General features: G+C 45.8%; 1 protein-coding gene across 4 annotated transcripts in view; it reads left to right on the top strand.

The window, feature by feature from the left end:
- The window catches only part of clcn5b (chloride channel, voltage-sensitive 5b), a 67,348-nt gene extending 45,002 nt beyond the window's left edge, over positions 1–22,346 (top strand). For all 4 annotated transcript variants that reach the window (XM_083639688.1, XM_083639687.1, XM_083639689.1 and 1 more), the window contains 6 exons: positions 4,613–4,799; positions 10,660–10,802; positions 11,555–11,704; positions 13,988–14,093; positions 15,801–16,017; positions 21,748–22,346. In XM_083639688.1, the coding sequence (XP_083495814.1) occupies positions 4,613–4,799; positions 10,660–10,802; positions 11,555–11,704; positions 13,988–14,093; positions 15,801–16,017; positions 21,748–21,838 (894 nt within the window). In that variant the 3' untranslated portion in view covers positions 21,839–22,346. The remainder of the gene's footprint in view (positions 1–4,612; positions 4,800–10,659; positions 10,803–11,554; positions 11,705–13,987; positions 14,094–15,800; positions 16,018–21,747) is intronic.
- Positions 22,347–22,352: the final 6 nt, after the last annotated feature.

The raw sequence follows: 22,352 nt of genomic DNA, 5'->3' as shown, positions 1-22,352 counted from the left end.
CTATAGAATACAGCTGTTAGGTTACACAAAATATAAAACATAAAACAAATATACATCTGTTATGTACAGTATACAACATATGTAGTAAAATACATTAGTGTGTTAATGTAATACATTAATGACATCAAGGATCTATAAAATGTCAGAAAATGGTGAGAAATGTCGATCGGTGTTTCCCAAAGCCCAAGATGACTGGGTTCAAAGATATTCAGTTTACTGTCATAGAGGGGTAAAGAAATTTAAAAAGCTGGAATCAGAGATTTTCTTTTACTTTTTTCCCCTAAACAAATATTCAAACCAAAATCGTTTGTGATTAATTTAATAGTTGACAACTAATTGATGAATGGTTGCAGCTCTACGCTGAGATGCCCTCCTGCACACGGCTGTTTCACGGAGCGGTTTGTAGCGCGCCAGAACCGCTCTCGCCATTCTCCTCTCCACGTTCTCATCCATGAGACGTTCCCTCCCACACGATCGCCATTCGCCACTGATTTTGGCATCATTTATGGCAGCGCTCCGGGAAAACTTGAGCCACTATAGCGTGCCGACAGCCATCCCAGCAGAGCAGCTGTCTGACATGCTGGAAGCTGCTGCTCTAAGTCCCAGTTGCTTACATGACTCATCTTCAGCTCATTTGAACATTCAGTCAGAGTCGGCGGCGAACCTTCTCGACCCGTTGAGCATGCTTTGTGTGCGAGTCACAGACGCATGACTCACTGTCATGTGGCTGTTGGCACAGACTGGACCTCGTAAAGGGGCCACAGTGTGTCCATGTGGATGAAGAGGGAGGCTGCACTCGAGCTGAGATGATGCTGCTGCTGCTGCTGCAATACTGAAGCATTGAGTGCGTTTACATGCAAACAATAAACGGATAACTGAGAATAATCAGTTTATGCCAATAATCTGATTTCTGCATTTACATGCACTTTAATAATCCGACAATAGGAAAAACCCGGGTTTACATGATTCAGTCAATTAGTCGGATTTCTCTCCAGAAGGCAGCGGTAATTCCGCAATAAAACAACAAAAGAAGTTGCAAAATGCAAAATCACATTTTCATTACTTCTTTGTCCAGCTCGGAGGATGGTTTAGGTGAAAATGAGTTTGTATCTCGTTGTCTAACTAGGGAGGCGTTGCTTTGGAAGTGTGAATCTGTCATATATTTCCAACTTTACCAAGCATAGAGCACAGAGACAGGCAGGTGACTGAAGCACGTCAAATAACATGAACGATACAGATCTTGACCCAACTGAATTTAAATAGCTGTCAGAAAACAGAGAGAATTAAGGTCTTTAGTGGCGGATAACTTGTGTTTTGAACAGCTGAGTAGGCTACGTTTTGTTCGTATAAATCTTTTTAATCCGTCATCTGAAAAAAATCGTCACACACAGATCACGTCTTGCACACTGAGTCCAATGCTTTTTATTAATGCGTCGTTCTATTCGCAATTCGAGACAAATATTCGTCATCTCCCTTATCCACATTACAACATAGCAGTGCAGCAACGGGGAGGCAGCAGGTCGGGAAATGCCTGTTGCAGGAGCTCCGTGCTGCTCGCCTTCATCTCATCAAGCCGGCTGTGGTGCGCCATGTCGGGGAGAAGAAGCAGAAAGGGGCCAGTGAGTGAGTGAGTGAGCAGCGCGCGTCTCCAGCTGCCTCTCTCTCCCGCAACGCGTACATGCACAGATGTATAAACCCGAAAGAAAGCTGGTTATGCTGTATACATGCAGAGAGAAGAGCGATTATTAGCCAGAAACCTAGGTGTGTTTATCGGTTTTCTCTTAACCCGTTTATGACTATAAACGGATAAAGCTTATCCGTGTATGCTGTTTACATGACCACTTGAATAATCAGGTAACTCCAGAAATCCGCTAATAAACAGTTTATTGTGTGCATGTAAACGCACTCAGTGATGCAGGACTTGGTTTAGAGAGGCAAATTTGCACATCTGCTCGCTCGCTAAATCTGATCATCTGAATGCACCTTTTTGCATTCTGCTGTATGCTCCAGCACTAGACCGTAAGTTGGTAAATTGTCAACAAGGCGAGAATCCTTTCCATCCAATCATAGCTCAACATTTGCATGATGTGGATGTTATGCTATTATGTTGATACATATCGCCTCCATACATTTGTAATGAACCAATTTCCCCTTGAGGATAAATGTACGTTCTTGTTGTCTGTAACATGAAGAGTTTTGACAGTAGACATCCACATCTGGGTTAAGAAATAAACTAAATCACAAATTTCTCAATAGCTTTTATCCCAAATGTTAGTTGCAGCTACCTAAAATAAGACCTAGGGCAAGGGTCTTTAAGCTTTTCCCGCCCAAGGACCCCTTAGTTGATAGAGAAACAGAGCAGGAACCCCCACGATTTAAAATAAAATACAATTGTGTTGCATTTTAAGCGTGGCCTATAATAACATTTATATTCCAGCGCACCCAAGGATATCAGGATTGACTCTTCTTTTTATTAATAGATTATGTTAAAAAATAAAGAAGGAAATTCATATATTGCTTCACCAGATTCGCTTTGTAAATCGTTTTTGTCAAAAGTAGCTGATTATTTCCTATTAATGCTTGGAGTTTACTCAATATTATAATTATTTTGTCTAAAATACATAAAAAAATGGTGGACCGTCTGCAGTACTTCTGTGGACCCTCTGGGGGTCCGCGACCCCCCGTTGAAGACCACTGACCTAGGGCATTAAATAAGCTATCTATAGAGAGCCGCAGGGATGACGTATTTTTGTAGGCTGAATGCGGAAGTCCCGAACTTCCTGGTTCTTCACTGTTTCTGTCTATGGGATTTTTGAATGGGTTTTTGGCGCAATGCTTCAAATAATGTCTGTGGGCAACGCAAGATTAATCAAACGCGAACCAAGGTTCAGCGGGATAATCTTCACACATGAGGACCACTTTCATGAGTTTTGTAGCGTAAATGCGAGCCCTAGAAGTAAAAAGCTCGAGCTAAGCTAATCCAGAACTACACACTGTCGCATAGGCTTCCACGTCACGTCAGCACACAACCTGGACTGTTGTTGATGTGTGCACTGATTACCCCGGGCTGAACGGGGCTGAACCAGGTGAGGGAAAAATAATCCTTTGAGTGGTGACGTTATTGACGTATATATCCCCATCGACTCAAAAGTGTAGTCTCATTTAGCCGTTTGCTAGCTAGCCGCTAGTGATGCGCGGGTCACCCAGAACCCGCCGGGTCCCGCGGGCTGGGCCGCCCCGCAGGCGGGCTGGGTTGGCAAATTATGAAAATATCGCGGGTGCGGGCGGGGCAGGCTCAGAACGTGACAAAGCAACATTATTAAATAATTTAGAGCAATGAAACACGCAGAGTAATGAACCTTAAAGACGTTAACTCTCTCTCACACGTAGGTACACACAATCAGACAGACTCCTGCTGCACTCTCTCTATAGCCTACATGGAGTAAAGAAACGCTTCAATGAGGTAGCCTATGTGCTCTCAAAACAAACATTTTGGAAGGATTATTCGCTGTAATTATTATTTGAAGTGTCCATATAATGCCACCGCAGATTTTCTGTTGTGGACTCGACTGTGATCTATTTGTCAACTTTACTGCAACGTGAGTAGGCTGTGAAAAATTGAGTGCGCATGAGGTAATTAAAAGAAATCAGACAGCGAGTCTGGCGTATCTGCAAGCCGTGTGCGCACCTGCTGCACTACTACGTTTAGCCTACTACTGCAACATGGCCAATTGAGAGGTAATTAAAATAAATGGGGAAGAATAAGAACTGTTTCTGTAGCCTGCCTAGTGCCTACCTCTACCTGCTACCTCCATTTGAAACACTGCGCAGTCACGCCATCCGCACTTTGGGGAAGCGTAGTCGGTCGCGCTATCTGAAGACCATGGATTAATTGAAGAAAGACCGACATGAAAGCAGCAGCGCAATTCATCCATTCAACTGTTGTCGCGCAGGGCAGCATGTGAGTGTCTGTGTGTGTGTGTGTGTGTGTGTGAGAGAGAGAGACAGAGAGGGGGGAGAGAGACAGAGTTATTAGCTACTTTGCACACCTTGGAAGCTCCGCTGTGCTCCTCCTGAGTCCGGAGACATATTACATTAAATTGGCTGTTGCGGGCTGCTGGGTTGGGCTGGGTTCGGAATTTTCAGATATTTTAACGGGGCGGGCGGGGCGGGCTGGCTCCAATGACGGGTTGGGTTGGGGCGGGCCTTAAAAAAACCTGACCCGCGCATCACTACTAGCCGCCCTTTTAACGGCACATAAAAGCTTCAAAACTCGTAAAAGTGGTCCTCGTGTGTGAAGATGATGTTACTAAACACTGGTTCGCGTTTGATTAAGCCAGCGTTGCCCAGAGAGATTATTAGAAGCATCGCGCCAAAAACCCATTCAAAACTCCCATAGGCGAAAACTGTGAAGAACCAGCGCTGTTAGCATCGATGATTTCCGGACTCGTTACTGCGGCTCTCTATTCTATTTTCATCAATATCCTGTTCTTTTCTTCAGTGACCCAATTTCCCCTGCGGGGGTCAGTAAAACTCACCCTGTCATCATATTTGTTTGGAAATGAGCTTGTACAATGTGGAAGTAATGGAATTCATCCCTTCATCCATGCAGGTTCCCTCTGGTCTGTTCATCCCCAGCATGGCGGTGGGAGCCATAGCGGGCAGACTGCTGGGTGTCGGCATGGAGCAGCTGGCTTACTACAACCACGACTGGATCATCTTCAAAGGCTGGTGCTCACCTGGGGCAGACTGCATCACCCCAGGGCTCTACGCCATGGTGGGGGCGGCCGCATGCCTAGGTGAGACTGGCAGCTGCTTGTGTGGCGGTGATGCCCTGCGGTTCACCATGTGTACATTCTTATATAAGTACCAGGCATCTTTGGAGAAAATCACATCAAAGTGTTTGCGAAATTCAATTTATTCTAGTTTTCTGTCACTTCCTGAGTTGCTTTGATGCAGTAAACCTCACTTCTCCAGTGCTCTAAACAGATTAAAGAAACGCCAAAAATCATCTAGCCAGACTTTTTTTTTGAAAGGTAGTTCAGGTGTCATGGACCAGAATTCTAGAACATTAGGTAAATTCTCATAGGGCCAGAGATTTATAACACTAGATCATCATCATCAGGTCGAGTGGGTTCCTCGGGCAATGATGGATCTCCATTCCTCCCTCGCCTACATACACGTTCCAATTTCTCCTGCAGTCAGCCGGGTGTCCCGCCTTAAAGTGTCCACATATGTTAGTTGCTGTCTTCCCCTTCTTTTAGCTCCGTGTGTCGGCTCCCACAGTACCAGCTTCTGTGCTGCTAGCTCCGGATGTCTATAACAGTGTCCAGCAAGCCTCAGCCGCCTGAGTCGTATCTTCTCACTTAGCTTAGGCAGCTCTTGGTAAAGATCAACGTTTGTGATATGGGTGCCAGGGTCGATGTTGAGGGCATGCTTAAGCATCCGCGTGTAGCATCCATTTAGTCTGTTCTCCCTCTGTTGACTCAAGGTCCATGTTTCAGAGCCATAGATCAACACTGACTCCACAGATGCAGTGAACAGAGCAAGTTTGATTTTTCTAGAAATCGGGTATCAGGTGATTCTTTTTTAGAACACTACCTATCATTTGAGCAGAATTTCAGAACACTAGTTAATTTACCACAGAACCAGAATTCTAGAACTGTAGTTAATTTACCATGGTACCAGAATTCTAGAACACTAGTCAATTTGTGTGCAAGCAGATTTAAAAAACATAGCGAATACATGAAAAAAACAAAAACATGAAACAAATTAAAACAAACATGGAGCATGTGCAGCAGTTTTCCAGCAGAAATGGATCAAGTAAACACAGGATTAAAGTAAAAGCACACCTCAAGGGATCTGTACAATGTACTTAAAAGTAGTAAAGACACGTACCAATGTACTTAAAAGTAGTAGAAGACACGTACATGAACTTAAAAGTAATTAGAGTCCAGGACTATTTGAGCTCGCATAAATAGGTAGGTAAAAAATAAATAAAAATATATCTCGAATATAAAATATAAAGAATATTAGTAGCAGCAACATTACCTACCTAAGAAGAGAGACAGAGAGAGAGAGTGCATCATCTCCTCCGCCCAGCAGCGTTTAAGCTGCATGAGAGAGACAGAGAAAGGGAGCGAGACAGAGAGAGAGAGAGAGAGTGCACTATCTCCTCCTCTCAGCAGCATTTAAAGCTGTGATGGAAACAGGAACGAAAGACAGTTTATATCTGTTTTTCGTAGCCCTCGGAACCTTTAGCCGAAGGCCCGAAGGGAGCAGCACATACTCTGGGCAGAGAGGATGAGTATCGTCCATGCGAATGGACATGACCTTTTTAAGCACCTGTTTGTTAAAAATGTGGTCCAGGCTACTAAAATTTACTCCGGCTATTTTAGATGCCGCTCTCACAATCCTCCCGAGAGAGTTCTTCCCTTGAATACCAAGGTTTCCATACCAACAGATAATAGAAAATGAGATTACAGACTCGATATATGCACAATAAAACAGTTTAATCAGAGTCCTGTCAACCTGGAATCTGGCAAGCTTCCTTAGGCAAAAAAGACGTTGTTGACCTTTTTTGCACAGCATTTCACAGTTTAGATCGAACTTCAACTTGCTGTCAAAAATAGTGCCAAGATATTTATAATTGGTCACCATGTCTACTGGTTGCCCATGGACAACACTGTTCTGGGGAACTGGGGAGGATCGTCTAAAATCAACACAGATCTCTTTAGTCTTTGAGACGTTAAGTTGGAGGAAGGCTTCTTCACACCAGGACAGAAAATCATTTAAAACCTGGCCATGGCCGACCTCATCCCCATCAAGCAAGCTGACAATGATGGAATCATCAGCGTACTTGATGATGAATCTGTCGGCATGACAGCTAAAACAGTCATTTGTATACAGAATATACAAGAAGGCAGACAAAACACACCCCTGTGGTGAGCCGGTCGAGGAGCCGGTCGAGGACAGCAGGGGGAATTCTACATTACATCATTTAGCAGATGCTTTTATCCAAAGCCACTTACAATACTACATTTTGTCAACAATAGCTGAGACCTTTACAATGGAATAAGTACCATTTGTTAATAGTTCAATGATTTCTTTCTTCTTCTTCTTTTTCTAGAACACTAATCAGAAATTCTAGAACATTAATCAGAAATTCTAGAACACTAATCCATTTATCCTGCGACTATAATGATACAACGCTAGTCTGATTATCCTGGGACTAGAATAATATAAACACTAGTCTGACTATCCTGGGACTAGAATTCTAGAACACTTGTTCAATTATTACACAGACAGAATTCTAGAACCTTAGTGTAATATATATTGGGCTAAGAGTGGACAAAGGTTTACACTAATGATTTGGACCGGAGAACACTTTCACCGTGTTTTCTTTGTTGTCTTCTACTGGCAATACGTTCAAGCAGGTTTAGAACAGATGATCTGAGTGGATCAAACACAAATAATGGCTATGCCCCCCTCGGTGTTATTCGCGCCTTAGCTTTCAGTTCTCTGTGAATCTTTCTCCTACTGGAGCTTTCCCTCCCAATTCCTTTGTGACGGCTCGGAGTGCGCGCAGCACAGAGAATAGATCGCCGCTGTGCTCCATCATTCTTCCGACCTTTGATTTGTATGAAAACAGATCGTGTATTCTTGGCATTTAGTGCGATTTAGACGAGGAGAGCCTGTAAACTATACGGAGCTTACAGTTGAACACTGTATATATCCCTCTAGCAGTTCTGCAACACATTTCAGACGGAGATGGAAAAAGGACCGTTAGCTGACAGTCTCTGCTTTCCCTCTCTCTGTGAAATATGGTCTTAATCTCGCCGTATGACTCCATAGCAATTTGGGCACATTCCTTACTTTATGATAGCCTGCACGCTACGGCTTAGAAACGCCATTCAACAGAAATCACTTCCAGCGAATCACATCTGGGGGGGGCCAAAGATCCCATTCTCCTAAGTGTAATTTGTCCCCCCTGCTTGTAATTTCCCCACCAAAGTGTTTTCAGGAGGGAGATATCATTTCTCTGAGCTTACATGTCTCTGGGCTGCCTGAGAAATTACAACCAGCCGCTACTAGCCCAATGCTGCTGAGTTGTCGCTGTGCCCCCGTGAGTTTGTCTGCTCCGACCATCAGCCTCTTTGGCAGGTAGTCAACCGTCATTTACAGCTCCTATTGTTTTAACAAGTCAGTTCGGCTGGTGGGAGTGCGGGTAGTGCACCGGTAGATTCCCCGCCTACCAACACGAGGGTCACGGGTTCGAGCCCCCCCCCCCCCGTGTCGCCTCCGGCTTGGTCGGGCGTCCGTACAGGCACAATTGGCTGTGTCTGCGGGTGGGATTAGGGGTATGTGTCCTGGTCGCTGCACTAGTGGCTCCTCTGGTCGGTCGGGGTGCCTGTTTGGGGGGGGGAGGGGAACTGGGGGGGAATAGCGTGATCCTCCCATGCGCTACATCCTGCCGGTGAAGCTCCTCGTTGTCAGGTGAAAAGAAGCGGCTGGCGACTGCACATGTATCAGAGGAAGCATGTGTTAGTCTACGACTCGGGACAGCAGGGGGAATGGCTGTGCACAATTGGGGATGTAACGGGGGTGGAATAGTACAAGTGGCCGGTGAATTTTGATATAAGGGGCAAAAAGGTTTCTTGCCCTAAGATCATTGGCTGTGCATGAATTTAGAGCTCATATCTTACAAGAAGTTGTGCTGTTCCCACGCCGGAAATCAGTTTGCCTTTACTTGCATGATTTCACATATTGAACATTCATTCCGAAATAAGATCTCCACCATTTGTAGAAATTGGACAACTTCTCTGTCAGAATGCTTGATGGCTGAAACATAATATTCGCCGTGGAGGTTATTAGCAATCTTCGTTCTCCTACTTACAAAAATGACCTATAATGTTTTTAAAATATCGAGCAGTGAGTTGAACATCAGGTAACACTTGTGATAATCATCTCCATTATTGAGCCACGAACATAAGGAAATCATATTTTGTGTCGAGTGTTGGAATGAAACCTCATTGCGTCCGGTTGACTTAAACCAATTTGCTCAGAGGAGGGAGGGCCACAGGTGCGAGCTGTGACCTGAAGCTGAAAGAGGAGCATTGTTTGCTTCACCGCAACCAAGCAAGGAGAATCTCCTAGATTAAGAGCAAACCCAGTGACTTCAGCCACAAACTTTCTATCTACAATTTTGAAAACGGACAAACTTTCAGATGAGAAACTGTTGAAATCCATTTGATAACAGCAGCTCATATACAGCACTTACAGTTTGTCTAGTCTATGGCAATGTATGTTGTGTTCTGAAACCTTTTCACATCAAGGACCCCTAAACTGACACAAATTAGACCCCGGACCCCCCGATTCGATACGATTTTGTCCCAGGGTCCCCCATCTGATAAGATTTTTGCTTTTAGGTGTTTTATTATAGAAAGTGCATGAAACCCAGGACCAAAATAGTCATACATTCTGTATGTAATGCAATTGTATTACTATAATTATGGATGGAATTATAGTGAAAATATATTAACTCATTGAGTGCCAATGACGACAGCTGTCGTCAATTCAAATACTGACGTAGAGTGCCAAAGACGACGATTGTCGTCAATTGCGTTTTTTGACGGGGGGGGGGGTCCATCGAAGCCAGATCTATGTCCTGTAACATTTTGGGACATGTTGAATGTCTATAACCTATTTTACCGAGCCATTAGGTGGCGACAGTGCTCTCCAGATGACAGAAGTGTCAGGAATACAGCTTGACAAAGCCGTGATCAAAGACAAACCGCGCTCATGCTGCACAGAGCCATCATGTAGATGGCTCTGGGCTGCTTGCCAACAGCAATCAATCCGCGCACACAACTGCAGCTCCTCTGCCTGTCTGTCTGTCTGCATAGTTTCTTCACACTGATTACCCACCAGAAAGGCAGCACCCAACGCCGAAGGGCCAACCCTTACCTGCAGTCGCGTTGGGCATTTCCTCATTGCTGCTGTGAGCTGCCAGGAGCCGCGCGGCCAGAGGCTCCGAATAGACTTTGTGCGTGTGGGGAGGAGTTGGCAGCTGACTCGGGGAGAGGCGGGGAGAGGGGGGGACAGGGGGGTGGGGCACGCATGCACCACAGAACTAAACCAGGTCACATCATCAGAAAATATTAGCTAGAGTGAGTGAATGTGCTTGAAATAATGCATTTCACAAAAGGCTGAATATCTCAGCTTCCTGATAGAAAAGCATATTTTTGCTGTTTTTGACCTATCTTCTCCGGCTGATAACTAAAGAACGGAAAATGGTATCAATAAACTTTTTTTTGCTGATGATACAATAGAGTCTCCTTGTTCTTTTTGCGTGTTCGGTGTTTACATAGTAATATCACACAATATTCTGTGGGCCTCGAGAAATCACTGAAAATGCTCTGAAACTCTGGCACTGGGAGCGTCCGTTCTCCAAAAGTGGCTGGCACTCAATGAGTTAACCCCCTTTTTGCAAGGGACAACTGGAACCCCCCCAAGGACTCCTGGGGGTCCCCGGACCCCACTTCGAGAACCACTGACTCAGCCGATATGTAGTCATGTCTGAGTCACCTGTTGCTGCCTTGCTCAAGAGCATAGTGTCACTGTGGATTCTAACCTGTCACCCCCGCCTTGTCTGCCCAGGTGGAGTGACCCGTATGACGGTGTCGCTGGTCGTCATCATGTTTGAGCTGACGGGGGGTCTGGAGTACATCGTACCCCTGATGGCCGCTACCATGACCAGCAAATGGGTGGCGGACGCATTCGGGAGGGAGGGTATCTATGAGGTGAGCATGTGTGTGTGTGTGCGCGCGCGAGTGTGTGTGTGCGCGCGTATGTGCGCGCGCGAGAGTGTCCTGCTGTTGCACTCACTGGCATCCACACCATTAAAACTGATTTTCAGACTAGAGCAACCGTCATCTAAACACTTTATTGTGAATATCTTGATCAGAGTCAGGTCATGATCAGTGTACGCATAAACCGGATTACACGCCAACATTTCTGACCGTTGGCTACGCTTGCATGCACACACTAACGCAGCTAATGCTAGCTGATTGATACCGGATCTGCCCCAAATACATTCGGTTTGTCCATTTGATTTCATCTTAGCCTGAATTCACGCAGGCCTCCAGCTGGAAGGGTTGTATTATGGTTAATATTGTGAAATGCTTTCTTTGTTTGCATTCTGTCATGTTTTGGATAGCGTGCCGTATACATGACCTGATTTCAGCATCTCTCATTTCCAGGCTCCCCAAAAAAGACAGTTCACTTTGCTGTGCTTTTGGCAAACTAGTTTTCAGATACCTTAAATGCGATTCCCACTGGGGCCATTCTTGACGAGCAATCCCATAATAGACTAGAGGAGAAGAAGCTTGGTTTTAGTCACAGTTGTGCACACAACACATACGGGACTCTCATAAACCAGCCAAGCTGAAAATATGTGCGCTCACTCATTCCAGGGCACGTGAAGTTCCATTGGATTGAAGCGTCACCCGATGAGAGTATTAAGATAAGATATGTATCTGTCTCTGCTCCCCAGGCTCATATCAGGCTGAATGGATACCCGTTCCTGGAGCCCAAAGAGGAGTTTGACCACAACAGCCTGGCGCTGGATGTGATGAGGCCCAGGAGGGCTGACCCCGCCCTGGCTGTGCTCACACAGGAGGGCATGACTGTAGGGGAGGTGGAGGTAGGGGACACGCACGTGTGCACACTGCACACACACACACACACACACACACACACACACACTACAAGATACAACAAGATACAAGACGCACGCATGCACACACACACACACACTGCACGCACACACACGTACGTCACGCACGTGCGCGCGCGCACACACACACACACACGCACACACACACTACAAGATACAACAGGATACAACAAGACGCACGCACGCATGCACACACACACACACACTGCACACACACACACACGTACGTCACGCGCGCGCACACACACACTACACACACACACACACACACACACACACAGCAACACAGATCTATGGGAAGTTAGGAACGCGGAGCAGAAAATGCATTCAAAGCGTGTACTAATATGAAAAACGTGGATACAAAAAAGCAGAGCATGCACTCGCATAGATACAGAGAAACACTCGTATGCGAACACGTATGTTACCTTCTATTTAGGGATGCACGATCGGCAGTCATATCAGTATTGGCCGATGTTAGTAATTTTTTAATATATCGCTATCGGCCAAATTTTCATATTGAGAGGAAACCTATGAGGTAAATCTATGTTTTCTACCACAAGGCTTCGGGAAAGTCCTCGCGATGGGGAATCAGGCTCTGCCCTGATGATCAGAAGGACTACTTTGTCTCTACGCCAGTGCCATGCACTGGGGTGGGCATTAAGAAGCGAATCTCTCCGCCTCCGGGCATAGGGGGCGTGGCCCCTATATATAGCCCGGCGTGGGGGGGTGGGGGGGGCATGGCTTCAGATTTTACTCTCTTCTCTCACCGAAGACAGTTTTATAGCCACTCCGCTCTTACATAGCTTAACAGTCCCATAGCGAGCTTGGCGGCTTTCGGAGGACGTTATTTTGAGTGATTGTAGCCCAAATCCATCGTAAGGACTTCCCGAAGCCTTGTGGTAATAAAACGTACAGTAAGGCTATGAATATAACACCGCTTTTATAACAAGGTGAGGGAAGTCCTCACCAGACTACCCTTCCTGACCGGGCGGTTCGAGAAGAGAGCTTGTCAAATCTGAAGCCATGCCCCCCCGCGCCCGGCTATATATAGAGGCCATGCCCCCTATGGCCGGAGGCGGAGGGATTCGCTTCTTAATGCCCACCCCGGTAGAGATAAAGTAGTTCTTCTGGTCATCAGGGCAGAGCCTGATTCCCCATCAGCGAGGACTTCCCTCACCTTGTTATAAAACCGGGGTTATATTCATAACCTTATGATTTATGGGCTTTTCCAAATGTTTTTACATGTGTTTAGACACAATTGTATTATCATAGAAACCTGTTTTTATACAGCTCACATCAACATCAGTAAATATCGGTTAACAGCAATGTTTAATATCGGTTATCGTATTGGCCAAAATGTTGGTATAGGTGCATCATCTGTACTTCTATTATATTATAAAGAATGAAAACATGTTACACATGTTAATGGTTCATAAATAAAGTGACACAGTTCCAGTGTCTCGGGGGGCGGGGCATCCAGACAGCTCAGGATTAATGTTCTTATTTTGTGGGTGGGTTTGCACAGATTGTATATCTTTTATTATAATTTGTACTTTTGATAATAAGATAGGGGGGTACGGTGGTGCAGTGGTAAGCACTGTCGCCTCACAGCTCGAAGGTCCTGGGTTCGATTCCCACCTGGGACGCTGTGGGCGCTGGAGTTGTGACCCCCCCATATCTTCAGTGCCTACTGCCCAGGTGGGCTATCTCGTCGAAAGGGCCTTTCTGTGTGGAGTTTGCATGTTCTCCCCGTACCCCCCAGGGGGTTCCTCCGTACATAACCCCCCACTAAAAAAAACATGCAGAAGATCGTCATCCGACCAGTGACGACAACATCTGAAGTTGGTCCCCGGGCGCTGGAAAGAAAAAGCGACCACTGCTCCTGGCCTGCCCCCTGGAGGAAAGGACAAGCCTGGATGGGTCAAATGCAGAGGACATATTTCACCGGCCATCGTCAGCATGAGTGTGTACTAGTGGCCGCATGCATGTGTTGTAGTGTGTTGTGTGACAATAAAGACGGGCTGCCGTCTGAAATCGTGTTTTAAGATCAAAGAAAAGATAGTCAGGCACAGTGTACCTGTGACATCCTGGGTCTCGCTCTCGGCCCCCCCTGCCCCCCTATTTCCTTTCACACACTATAAAACTGTCAAAGCGAAAAAGTCTTTAAGAAATGACTCTCTCACTGTTCTGTGCCCTAGAGCGTTTGAACGTTACAGTAAGCCATAACTCTGATGTCTTGTTCTTCCCCAGGCCCTGGTGGAGAGCACCCACTACAGCGGCTTCCCCGTGGTCGTCTCACAGGAGTCCCAGAGGCTGGTGGGCTTTGTGCTCAGAAGAGACCTGCTCATATCAATAGGTGAGGAGGACTCTTCTTTTTGCTGGCATTTATTCGCCGTTTTGATAGTTTTAAAGTCGAGCTGAACCCAAAAATGAATTTTCTTTTCTGTTAGTTCAAATACCTGGGTATGCAGTGCACCCTATTTAATAATGTATGCAAAAAAAATCGCAGAAATCTAATTTCTTTAGTTTTTCGCACTTTTTCACATCAAAAGTTCATTTTTCAAGATTTCATTGATAACAGTAATGTACAGTTTGCTGACGTCACCTAGTACTATCAAATTTCTACCCCATTTCAACCAATCATATCACGACATGCAGCTGTCAATCAAATCTTCATTTCAGGATAATGTTCTCTTCCAAATGAAGTAGAAAATGGCGCCTAGTGCCTGTCATCTGGCAGAATTCCTATCCCATAAACTAACTACTAACTTGGCCAATTGTTAGAAACATGAACAAAAAACAAAAACTATAATCTCTAAGAATGCAAAGAAATGTAACTGGCTTGTTAAAACGCGCATTCCAGGGATATCGTATTTACAGAAATAGCGTTAAAGGCGCGCGCTTGAGAGCGTGGTTGTCAGGGGTCTGCCCTCGGAGATTCCAGGCGGGTGGGCAGCACCCATGCATCGGATTATCTGCTCGCTCCGCACGAAGCAGCTGGCTGCCTGGTACTCCGCGGATCCCACTCGCATAGCACGACAACACGCTGAATCCCACTCGATTTGGGGGTGGAACACGCCATGATTGACCAATGCCAAAGCCAGTCGACAGAATTGTCAAATCAAATCATCGACATGATACTACTCAACTTGTCATCTCAGACAAATTATGTTTTCAGTCTGAAACAGACTGCGACGCACGTGACGATACGGGTTCAGTTTGACTTTAAGTAGAAATGGACAGGAAAGATTGGGAGAGTTGATGTAGTAAGGTGCTTCTAGTTTGTTTTGACTTGGGGCGTGTGTGTGTGTGTGTGTGTGTGTGTGTGTGTGTGTGTGTGTGTGTGTGTGTGTGTTGCACTGCACACGTACACTGTATAAAAACATGGACGTAGCCACTGTGACATAACCACTTTGTTTTGTGGACTCCTGTTTTGAAGCCTTGACTTTGGCTTTTTGACCGTCGCCATCTTGTTTTTTTTGCAACCAGTAGCAGCTGGCGTGAGACCAGGGCTTTTCCACAGAGCTGCAGCGCTGTCTGCTATTGGTCTGTGATCAGCGAGCGCGAGCACTGGACAGGCAACCTGTCAATCACACCACAAATCACCGTCCTATTTAACCCTGAATGGAGCCATCATTTACAAAATGAACATCATCAAGACTTGAAACTAGCGAAACAATAAACTCATTAGGAAAGTGTTTTCTGAGCTCATGAATCAAGGGAGAAGTAGGGTCATTTTCCCATAGCCTTCTTTCTGCAGCCAGTGGAGTCTCCCCCCGCTGGCCATTAGAAAGAATGCAGATTTAAGGCGCTTGCGCACTGGCTGCAGACCAAGCTCAGTATGATAGTTTTTGCACTTTTCAATAACACATCTTGATCCCTTTCTCTCTGTCCTCTTTCTCTCCATCCGCCTGTTCTCCCTTTTTCCCTCTCTCCTCTCTGTATCCTCCCCCCTCTCTCTCTCTCTCTCTCTCTCTCTCTCTCTCTCTCTCTCTCTCTCTGACTCTCTCTCTCTCTCTCTCTCTCTCTCTCTCTCTCTCTCTCTCTCTCTCCCTCCTCTCAGATAACGCGCGGCAGCGTCAGGAGGGCGTGGTCAGTGCCTCCCAGGTGGTGTTCACCGAGCACGCTCCGGCCCAGGCGCACGACGCGCCCCCTCCCCTGCGCCTCCGGGCCATCCTGGACCTCAGCCCCTTCACCGTCACCGACCACACGCCCATGGACATCACCGTGGATATCTTCAGGAAGCTGGGGCTGCGCCAGTGTCTGGTCACACACAACGGGTCAGCACACACACACACACACACACGCACACACACTATTGTGTCGACTATTCGGCTATTTCTTCGTTGTGTAGGTATTTGGTTTTCTATTTTAAATGTAGGCACGTGTCAGACTGGCACTAGGACTCAGTCCGTACATTGAGGATGATTATGCATTTTTCACTACAATACTGCTGTTTTGTGCTGATATTCCTTGGATTGAAAATGTTTCCATGTCTAAAATTCCACCCAAAATAAAAGTATTCCATGTTTTTCTCCATTGCTAATGAGGTGTATCTGTTGGGAGTGCTTTTCTCATCAAAGAACTTTTATGGAAAGAAATGACAGCTCCATATTGCCCCATTGCAACATCAGCGCCCAGCAGCCTCCGCCATTTTTTATTTTTGGAAGCGTGACAGCGCCAAAAGAACCTCGCACAGGCTCGCAGTGGTCAGCTGCGGTAGCGCGGGCCCCTATAATCAGCCTCTCTAAACAGTAACTCAACGGGAGAACACTCTAAATTTCGTGGATTCACATCTTTTCCGGGCGTACTGCAAATCTTGATTGAAGTGGTGTAGTGCAGGGATGTAAAACAACAACCATATTGTGGAAACTAAGCAACATTTTTCGTTTTCTTTGTTTAGTTTTTTCAAGATAAATACCTAATGAAAAGGACCCGAGGTTCAACTCCCGTTGAGTTACTGTTTAGAGAGGCTGATTATAGGGGCCAGCGCTACCGCACCTGACCACTGCGAGGCGCATTCTGTTTCCAAAAATGGCCGGAGTGTCGTCTCTTTCCTTCCACGCTCTTTGTTCTCATGACCGGTCACGCTTGCGATCGCATCACTGTGGATGATGCATTGTGGCTTGATGATGGGTCCGCCGCCATCTAGAGGGAGGGAGGTAAAGACTTTCAGACCCACCCAGGAGGAGTCGGCTGGTTTGGATAGACATGAGAGCAAAGACGAAGACTGAATCTATTATTTAATCAGTTGTTTTGAAAAGAACTCTCTTACTCACTGTCTTCTAAATGATCACCATCAGCAAAACAAAAAACCCCAGCAGCTCCTCCAAGGCCAGCTTGTAGCCGACCACAGTATAACATGGTTATGATGCATCACATTCAGACAGACGGAAGGAAGAAAAGAAGCTTCTCCCGCTGAGAAGACACACATTGTTTTGCGCCGCCATCATTTCTTCTCTGTCTCCTCCTCATACCCACAAACATGCATGTGGTGTTTTTTCTGTCTCCAAAATCTGTTCTCTTTCTGTGTGGCTCCCTCTCTCTCACACACACACACACACACAATAATATATATATAGTTACTAGGGCATTCACAGACTAGTCGACTAGTAAAACCACTAGTCGACACTGTGCTTAGTAGTCGACTAGTCGTTTTCTTTTGTTGTTTTTTAATCTTTAAGAAAGAACATGAGGTATTTACACGACATACATGGACTATCATATCTTATACCATATCCCCCACAAAGAACATCAAAACAAAACAAAACAAGAAAACTGCATAAGATACACAATAATCCAAGAACAAACAAGACTATTGGACAAACAACCAAACAAAAACAATGCATTCAAAGTAAATACATAGATCTTGCCCTGTTGGCAGCTAGGAAATGCATAGCTTTAAATTGGAAAGCATCCAATCACCCAGCTGTAGTTCACTGGTGGAATGAACTCTCAAGCTACCATACGTTGGATAACATTTACTACAAGAGCAAAGGCAGATTCTTAGACATCCCCAAAATATGGCAACCACATACAGAGTTTGACTTTAAGAACTTTTTACCCCAGTGTCATTAGGCTTATCAGGATAGGAGCTGAATGCATTCTTTTTGTTTGGTTGTTTGTCCAATAGTCTTGTTTGTTCTTGGATTATTGTGTATCTTATGCAGTTTTCTTGTTTTGTTTTGTTGTGTTTTGATGTTCTTTGTGGGGGATATGGGATATGATAGTCCATGTATGTCGTGTAAATACCTCATGTTCTTTCTTAAAGATTTAAAAAAAACAAAAAAAAAACGACTAGTCGACTACCTTTTGGGTCGACTAGTAAAATTCACTAGTCGTGAATGCCCTAATATATACATATATATATGTATATGTAGTGCATGTTACAAACGGTTCTGTCAAACACCAGTCTACAGCCCTCTCTCGCACATTTGAATTACGGTATTTATTTATCTCCACATAATTACAAGGTACAAAGGACATAAACACGATTAACGCAGTCTGACACATACACACACGCACATACACACAACGCAGTCTGACACATACACACACACACACACGCACATACACACAACGCAGTCTGACACATACACACACGCACATACACACAACGCAGTCTGACACATACACACACACATACACACAACGCAGTCTGACACATACACACACGCACATACACACAACGCAGTCTGACACATACACACACACATACACACAACGCAGTCTGACACATACACATTACACACACATACACACAACACAGTCTGACACATACACACACACATACACACAACGCAGTCTGACATACGCGCACACACACACACACACACACAACACAGTCTGACACATACACACACAGACCCAACTCCCTCTCTTTCTCTCTCACACATGGTATTTATTTTTGAGCAGGACTGTCCATCAGCTCTAGCTGTGGCAGTTCATTGTTCAACTCTTGGACTAGTCAGTCCCACATCTTTCACAGTTTGCTCTGTTTTGGTCTTCACACACACACACACACACACACACACACACACACACACACACACACACACAAGGATGAGAGAGGAACTGGAATACTGAGGCAGGGGAAGGAAACTGAAGAAGGGGAGAAGAAGATGATGGAAGACATGGTGCTGCATGAGAGGATTGGCTCAGAAAGGATGTCCAACACTGCACCTTTCACTTAGGACAATCTGTCTAACTGCCAGGCCAGGTGGACGGGAGGAAGAGGAGGCAGGACAAGGGAAATTGTGAGGGGGGGGAGAACAGGTTTGTTGGGAAATGAGGAAGACAGGATGATGAGTAGGGCCTGTGTCCATCTAGCGTCTTTTTCCCACCGTTAAACGCTGGAAGTACGCTGAGAGGCGCTGATCTCAGCGCACAATATGCAAGGAAGCAGTCTGAAAGTAAACGTTAGCTCAGTGCGGTAGCTAGCTTGATTGCTGACCGCTAACATTAGCTAACAACACACACATACAGTGATTTAGCTCAACACTCACCAGAAATGTTCTCCATATGATTAGCTGCCACAAGAGGAGCACGCGACACCAGTGTCTTTCTGAAAAGTTGAAATATTCTCATCTGGGAGCGCTGGCAACCGGCGCACAAACACGCCAGAGCGCTGTGAAAATAGACGCTGGGCGCAGCGCACTTTCTCTCGACGTCCGCGTGCGCCGGCATACGCTCTCTCCTCATTGGAAACAACTGAAAAAAGAAGCTAATGAAAAGACGCTAGGTCGACACAGGCCCCAAGCAGTGGCGTGCCGTCCATTAGGCGAACTAGGCAAATGCTAAGGGCGCTTGAGCCGTTAGGGGCGCCAGAGAGGGTAAAAAAAAAAAAAAAAAAAAAAAAAAAAAAAAAAAATTTACAAATACTTTTTCATGATAATAGGCCTACTATTATTTTACAATAGTAGACAAAAAATAAGCAGAACAACGTCTTAAGTCTTTAAATAATTTTTCTAATTCTGGCTTTCTGGCTGCCTGGGCTGCAGCACTTTCACCATGGTCCCTAATCCATACCACCCCACCCACTGCGCGGCCGCGCCCCCTTCTACCTGCTCGGAGCTTTTTCCCAGAGTGGGGGAAGGGAGCTGGAAGGTGGGTGCTGAGGGTGCTGCAGCACCCCCTGGTGGCAAGAAATGGGATTTTTGAAATTGTTGGATTTGGCTGTCTTGTGTTTATACCACCAACAAGATGCATTAAAAAACAGTTTGTGCTTCCCAGCTCTAATCTTATTTCATACGCTCTCTCTTCAAAAGTGTTTGATTTTCATCATAATCTGGTTTTCCATAATAATAATAATAATAACAAGTTCAGTGTTTATGCCTGTGTTGCTATCTGTTGTAGTGTAAAACGACTAAAGGGAGAACAGGTGCTTACATGAAAGTGAGTGAGAAAAGGAGAAGATACTGAATAATGACATCACAACAGTATAATCCTAATGTTAATTTAAAATTAAATATTCTTCTAAATATGGATGAAAGTCCAAAAAACGTAAAATTTTCTTCGGCGCTGCCCTCGCGGGCAGCACCGAGAGTCCCTTCCTTACAGCACCCCCTACCTAAAAGTACTTCCAGCGCCACTGGAAGGGCGATTCTGAGCCTGCACTGCAGTGGTGGATTAGCTGCGTTATAATTTTTATTATATTTTCTTTGGGGGAGGGGGGGGGGGGGGCACCAGCTAAAATCTTGCCTAGGGCACCAACTTGGTCAGGCACGCCACTGGCCCCAAGGCTGCAGAAAGCTTCTGGATTTGTGTTTTCATGCAAGACGTTCAGGGCCACACACACACCAAGCCAACTTCAGACAACTAGCAGCAACAAAGGCCAAGAAGTTGCACGTAAACACGCCGCAAATACTACAGCCGACAGTCAACGTGCGTTCTGCTCCTGAGTGAGACCGAGGACTGGGGCTATACAAACAATTGTTTTATGATACATGAAACAAAGCACCATTTTCACACCACTCTCGCTCACCACTTAAAAACAGTTTTGTAATACAGCTTCTTCTAATGGAGAATATGTCTGATGAAAGTTGCAAACGACGCTGGCGGAGGCGGAAAATAAGGAGAACTAAATGGGTGATAATAGATATACAGCCGACAGGCTCCAGGGGCTTTCCATGAAGGCCACGTCGCCCTGAAAATATTGATGTATTGGAATGAGCAGATGAGATAAAGAAGAAGGTTTTGTGCATGCCCTCCTCATTGCTATGATTCGAAAGCCTCAAAACTGCCACTGACATGACCCACGGCTGAGTGATTTTTTTGGGGTTGAATATTAACCAGCTGACCACCAGCCAATCAGAGTGATTTCTCTCACCGTGGGCCCAACGCTGATTCAAAGACTACCGACGCACAGACGCTGACCGACGGCCCGAAAATGAACCGACCGTCGGGTTCGGTGCGTCTGGTGATTTAGAGGCTGGGCATCACTCACTTGTCTGTAATGAAGATAGTTTGACACGCGGAAAAGAAAGACCTTGAGACGTTGCGAAGTGCAGCGTTTGAACTCTGCGCTCGCTGATTTCATCCCTCTGAACTGGCAACACTCGGTATTTTTCCCAGCCCCGTCGCTCGTCCTTCTCTTTCGCCTCAGTTCAAGGCTGCCCGCATTGGCAGCAACCGTGTCTGGTAAACATGCCATCGTTTCATCTGGGAGCATAAACACACTCCTCTCTTCACTCATCTTCCCCTCCCTCTCTCTCCCTCTCTCTCTGCTGCTTTTCCCTTTGTCAGGTCAGATGTATTTATAGGCTGTCTTACACAGGCTTGTCTAAGGGGGCTTTACTGGGAAATAAGAAACAAACGAGAGATAGACGGAGCACTTAGAGGACAACATGAAGATATGAGATCAGGGCTTGTGTCCATGTGTGGGTTTCTGCTTTCTGTCTCTTCTCTGGCTTTTTCCATGACGAAGCAAACAAAGTAGGATCTGAAGTAATCAGCTTCTCTCTCTCTCTCTCTCTCTCTCTCTCTCTCTCTCTCTCTCTCTCTGTGTTTAGGAGGTTGCTGGGGATCATCACTAAAAAGGACATACTGAAACACATGGCCCAGATAGCCAACAGAGACCCCGACTCCATCCTCTTCAACTGAACACCCTCTCCTCTACCCTCCTCGTTCCTTCATCTTCAACCCCCGATCCGGCTCTTCCTCTCCCCTGTGGGGGGAAGGGGCGGGGGGGGGGGGGGGATCGGACGCACGGGCCGACTCCCGAGACGACGACACCAGCTTTGTCCCGCACGAATTAAACGCACCTTTGACCTCTCGAAGGAAAACGTAAACACTCCACAGACAAAAGCCGAGTCCGAGTCGAGCTCCGTTTTGTACGAGAGCGATCGGGAGATTTTTTTTTCAAGATGGAGGCTCTCTGTTTTTTTTTTTTTGTTGGCTCTCTGAAACAATGACTCATCAACGTTGACACCGTTTGGCCCCGTCTTTCCGCACGAAACTCCGAGGGATGTCGGGGCAGACGAGCGCACGAGCAATACGTCAAATCTGTGGAATCGCATCTGCTCCTTCGCACTTCTCTCAATCTCTTTTTGAAAGTCTGGAAGGAAACGGCCATCAGTCACCGATAATGTTTTTGACATCCGAGTGAGCGAACATG

The sequence above is a fragment of the Poromitra crassiceps genome (assembly GCF_964638095.1).
Source record: "Poromitra crassiceps genome assembly, chromosome: 7".
Lineage (NCBI taxonomy): Eukaryota > Metazoa > Chordata > Actinopteri > Beryciformes > Melamphaidae > Poromitra > Poromitra crassiceps.
This window is presented reverse-complemented; position numbering and strand designations above follow the sequence as displayed.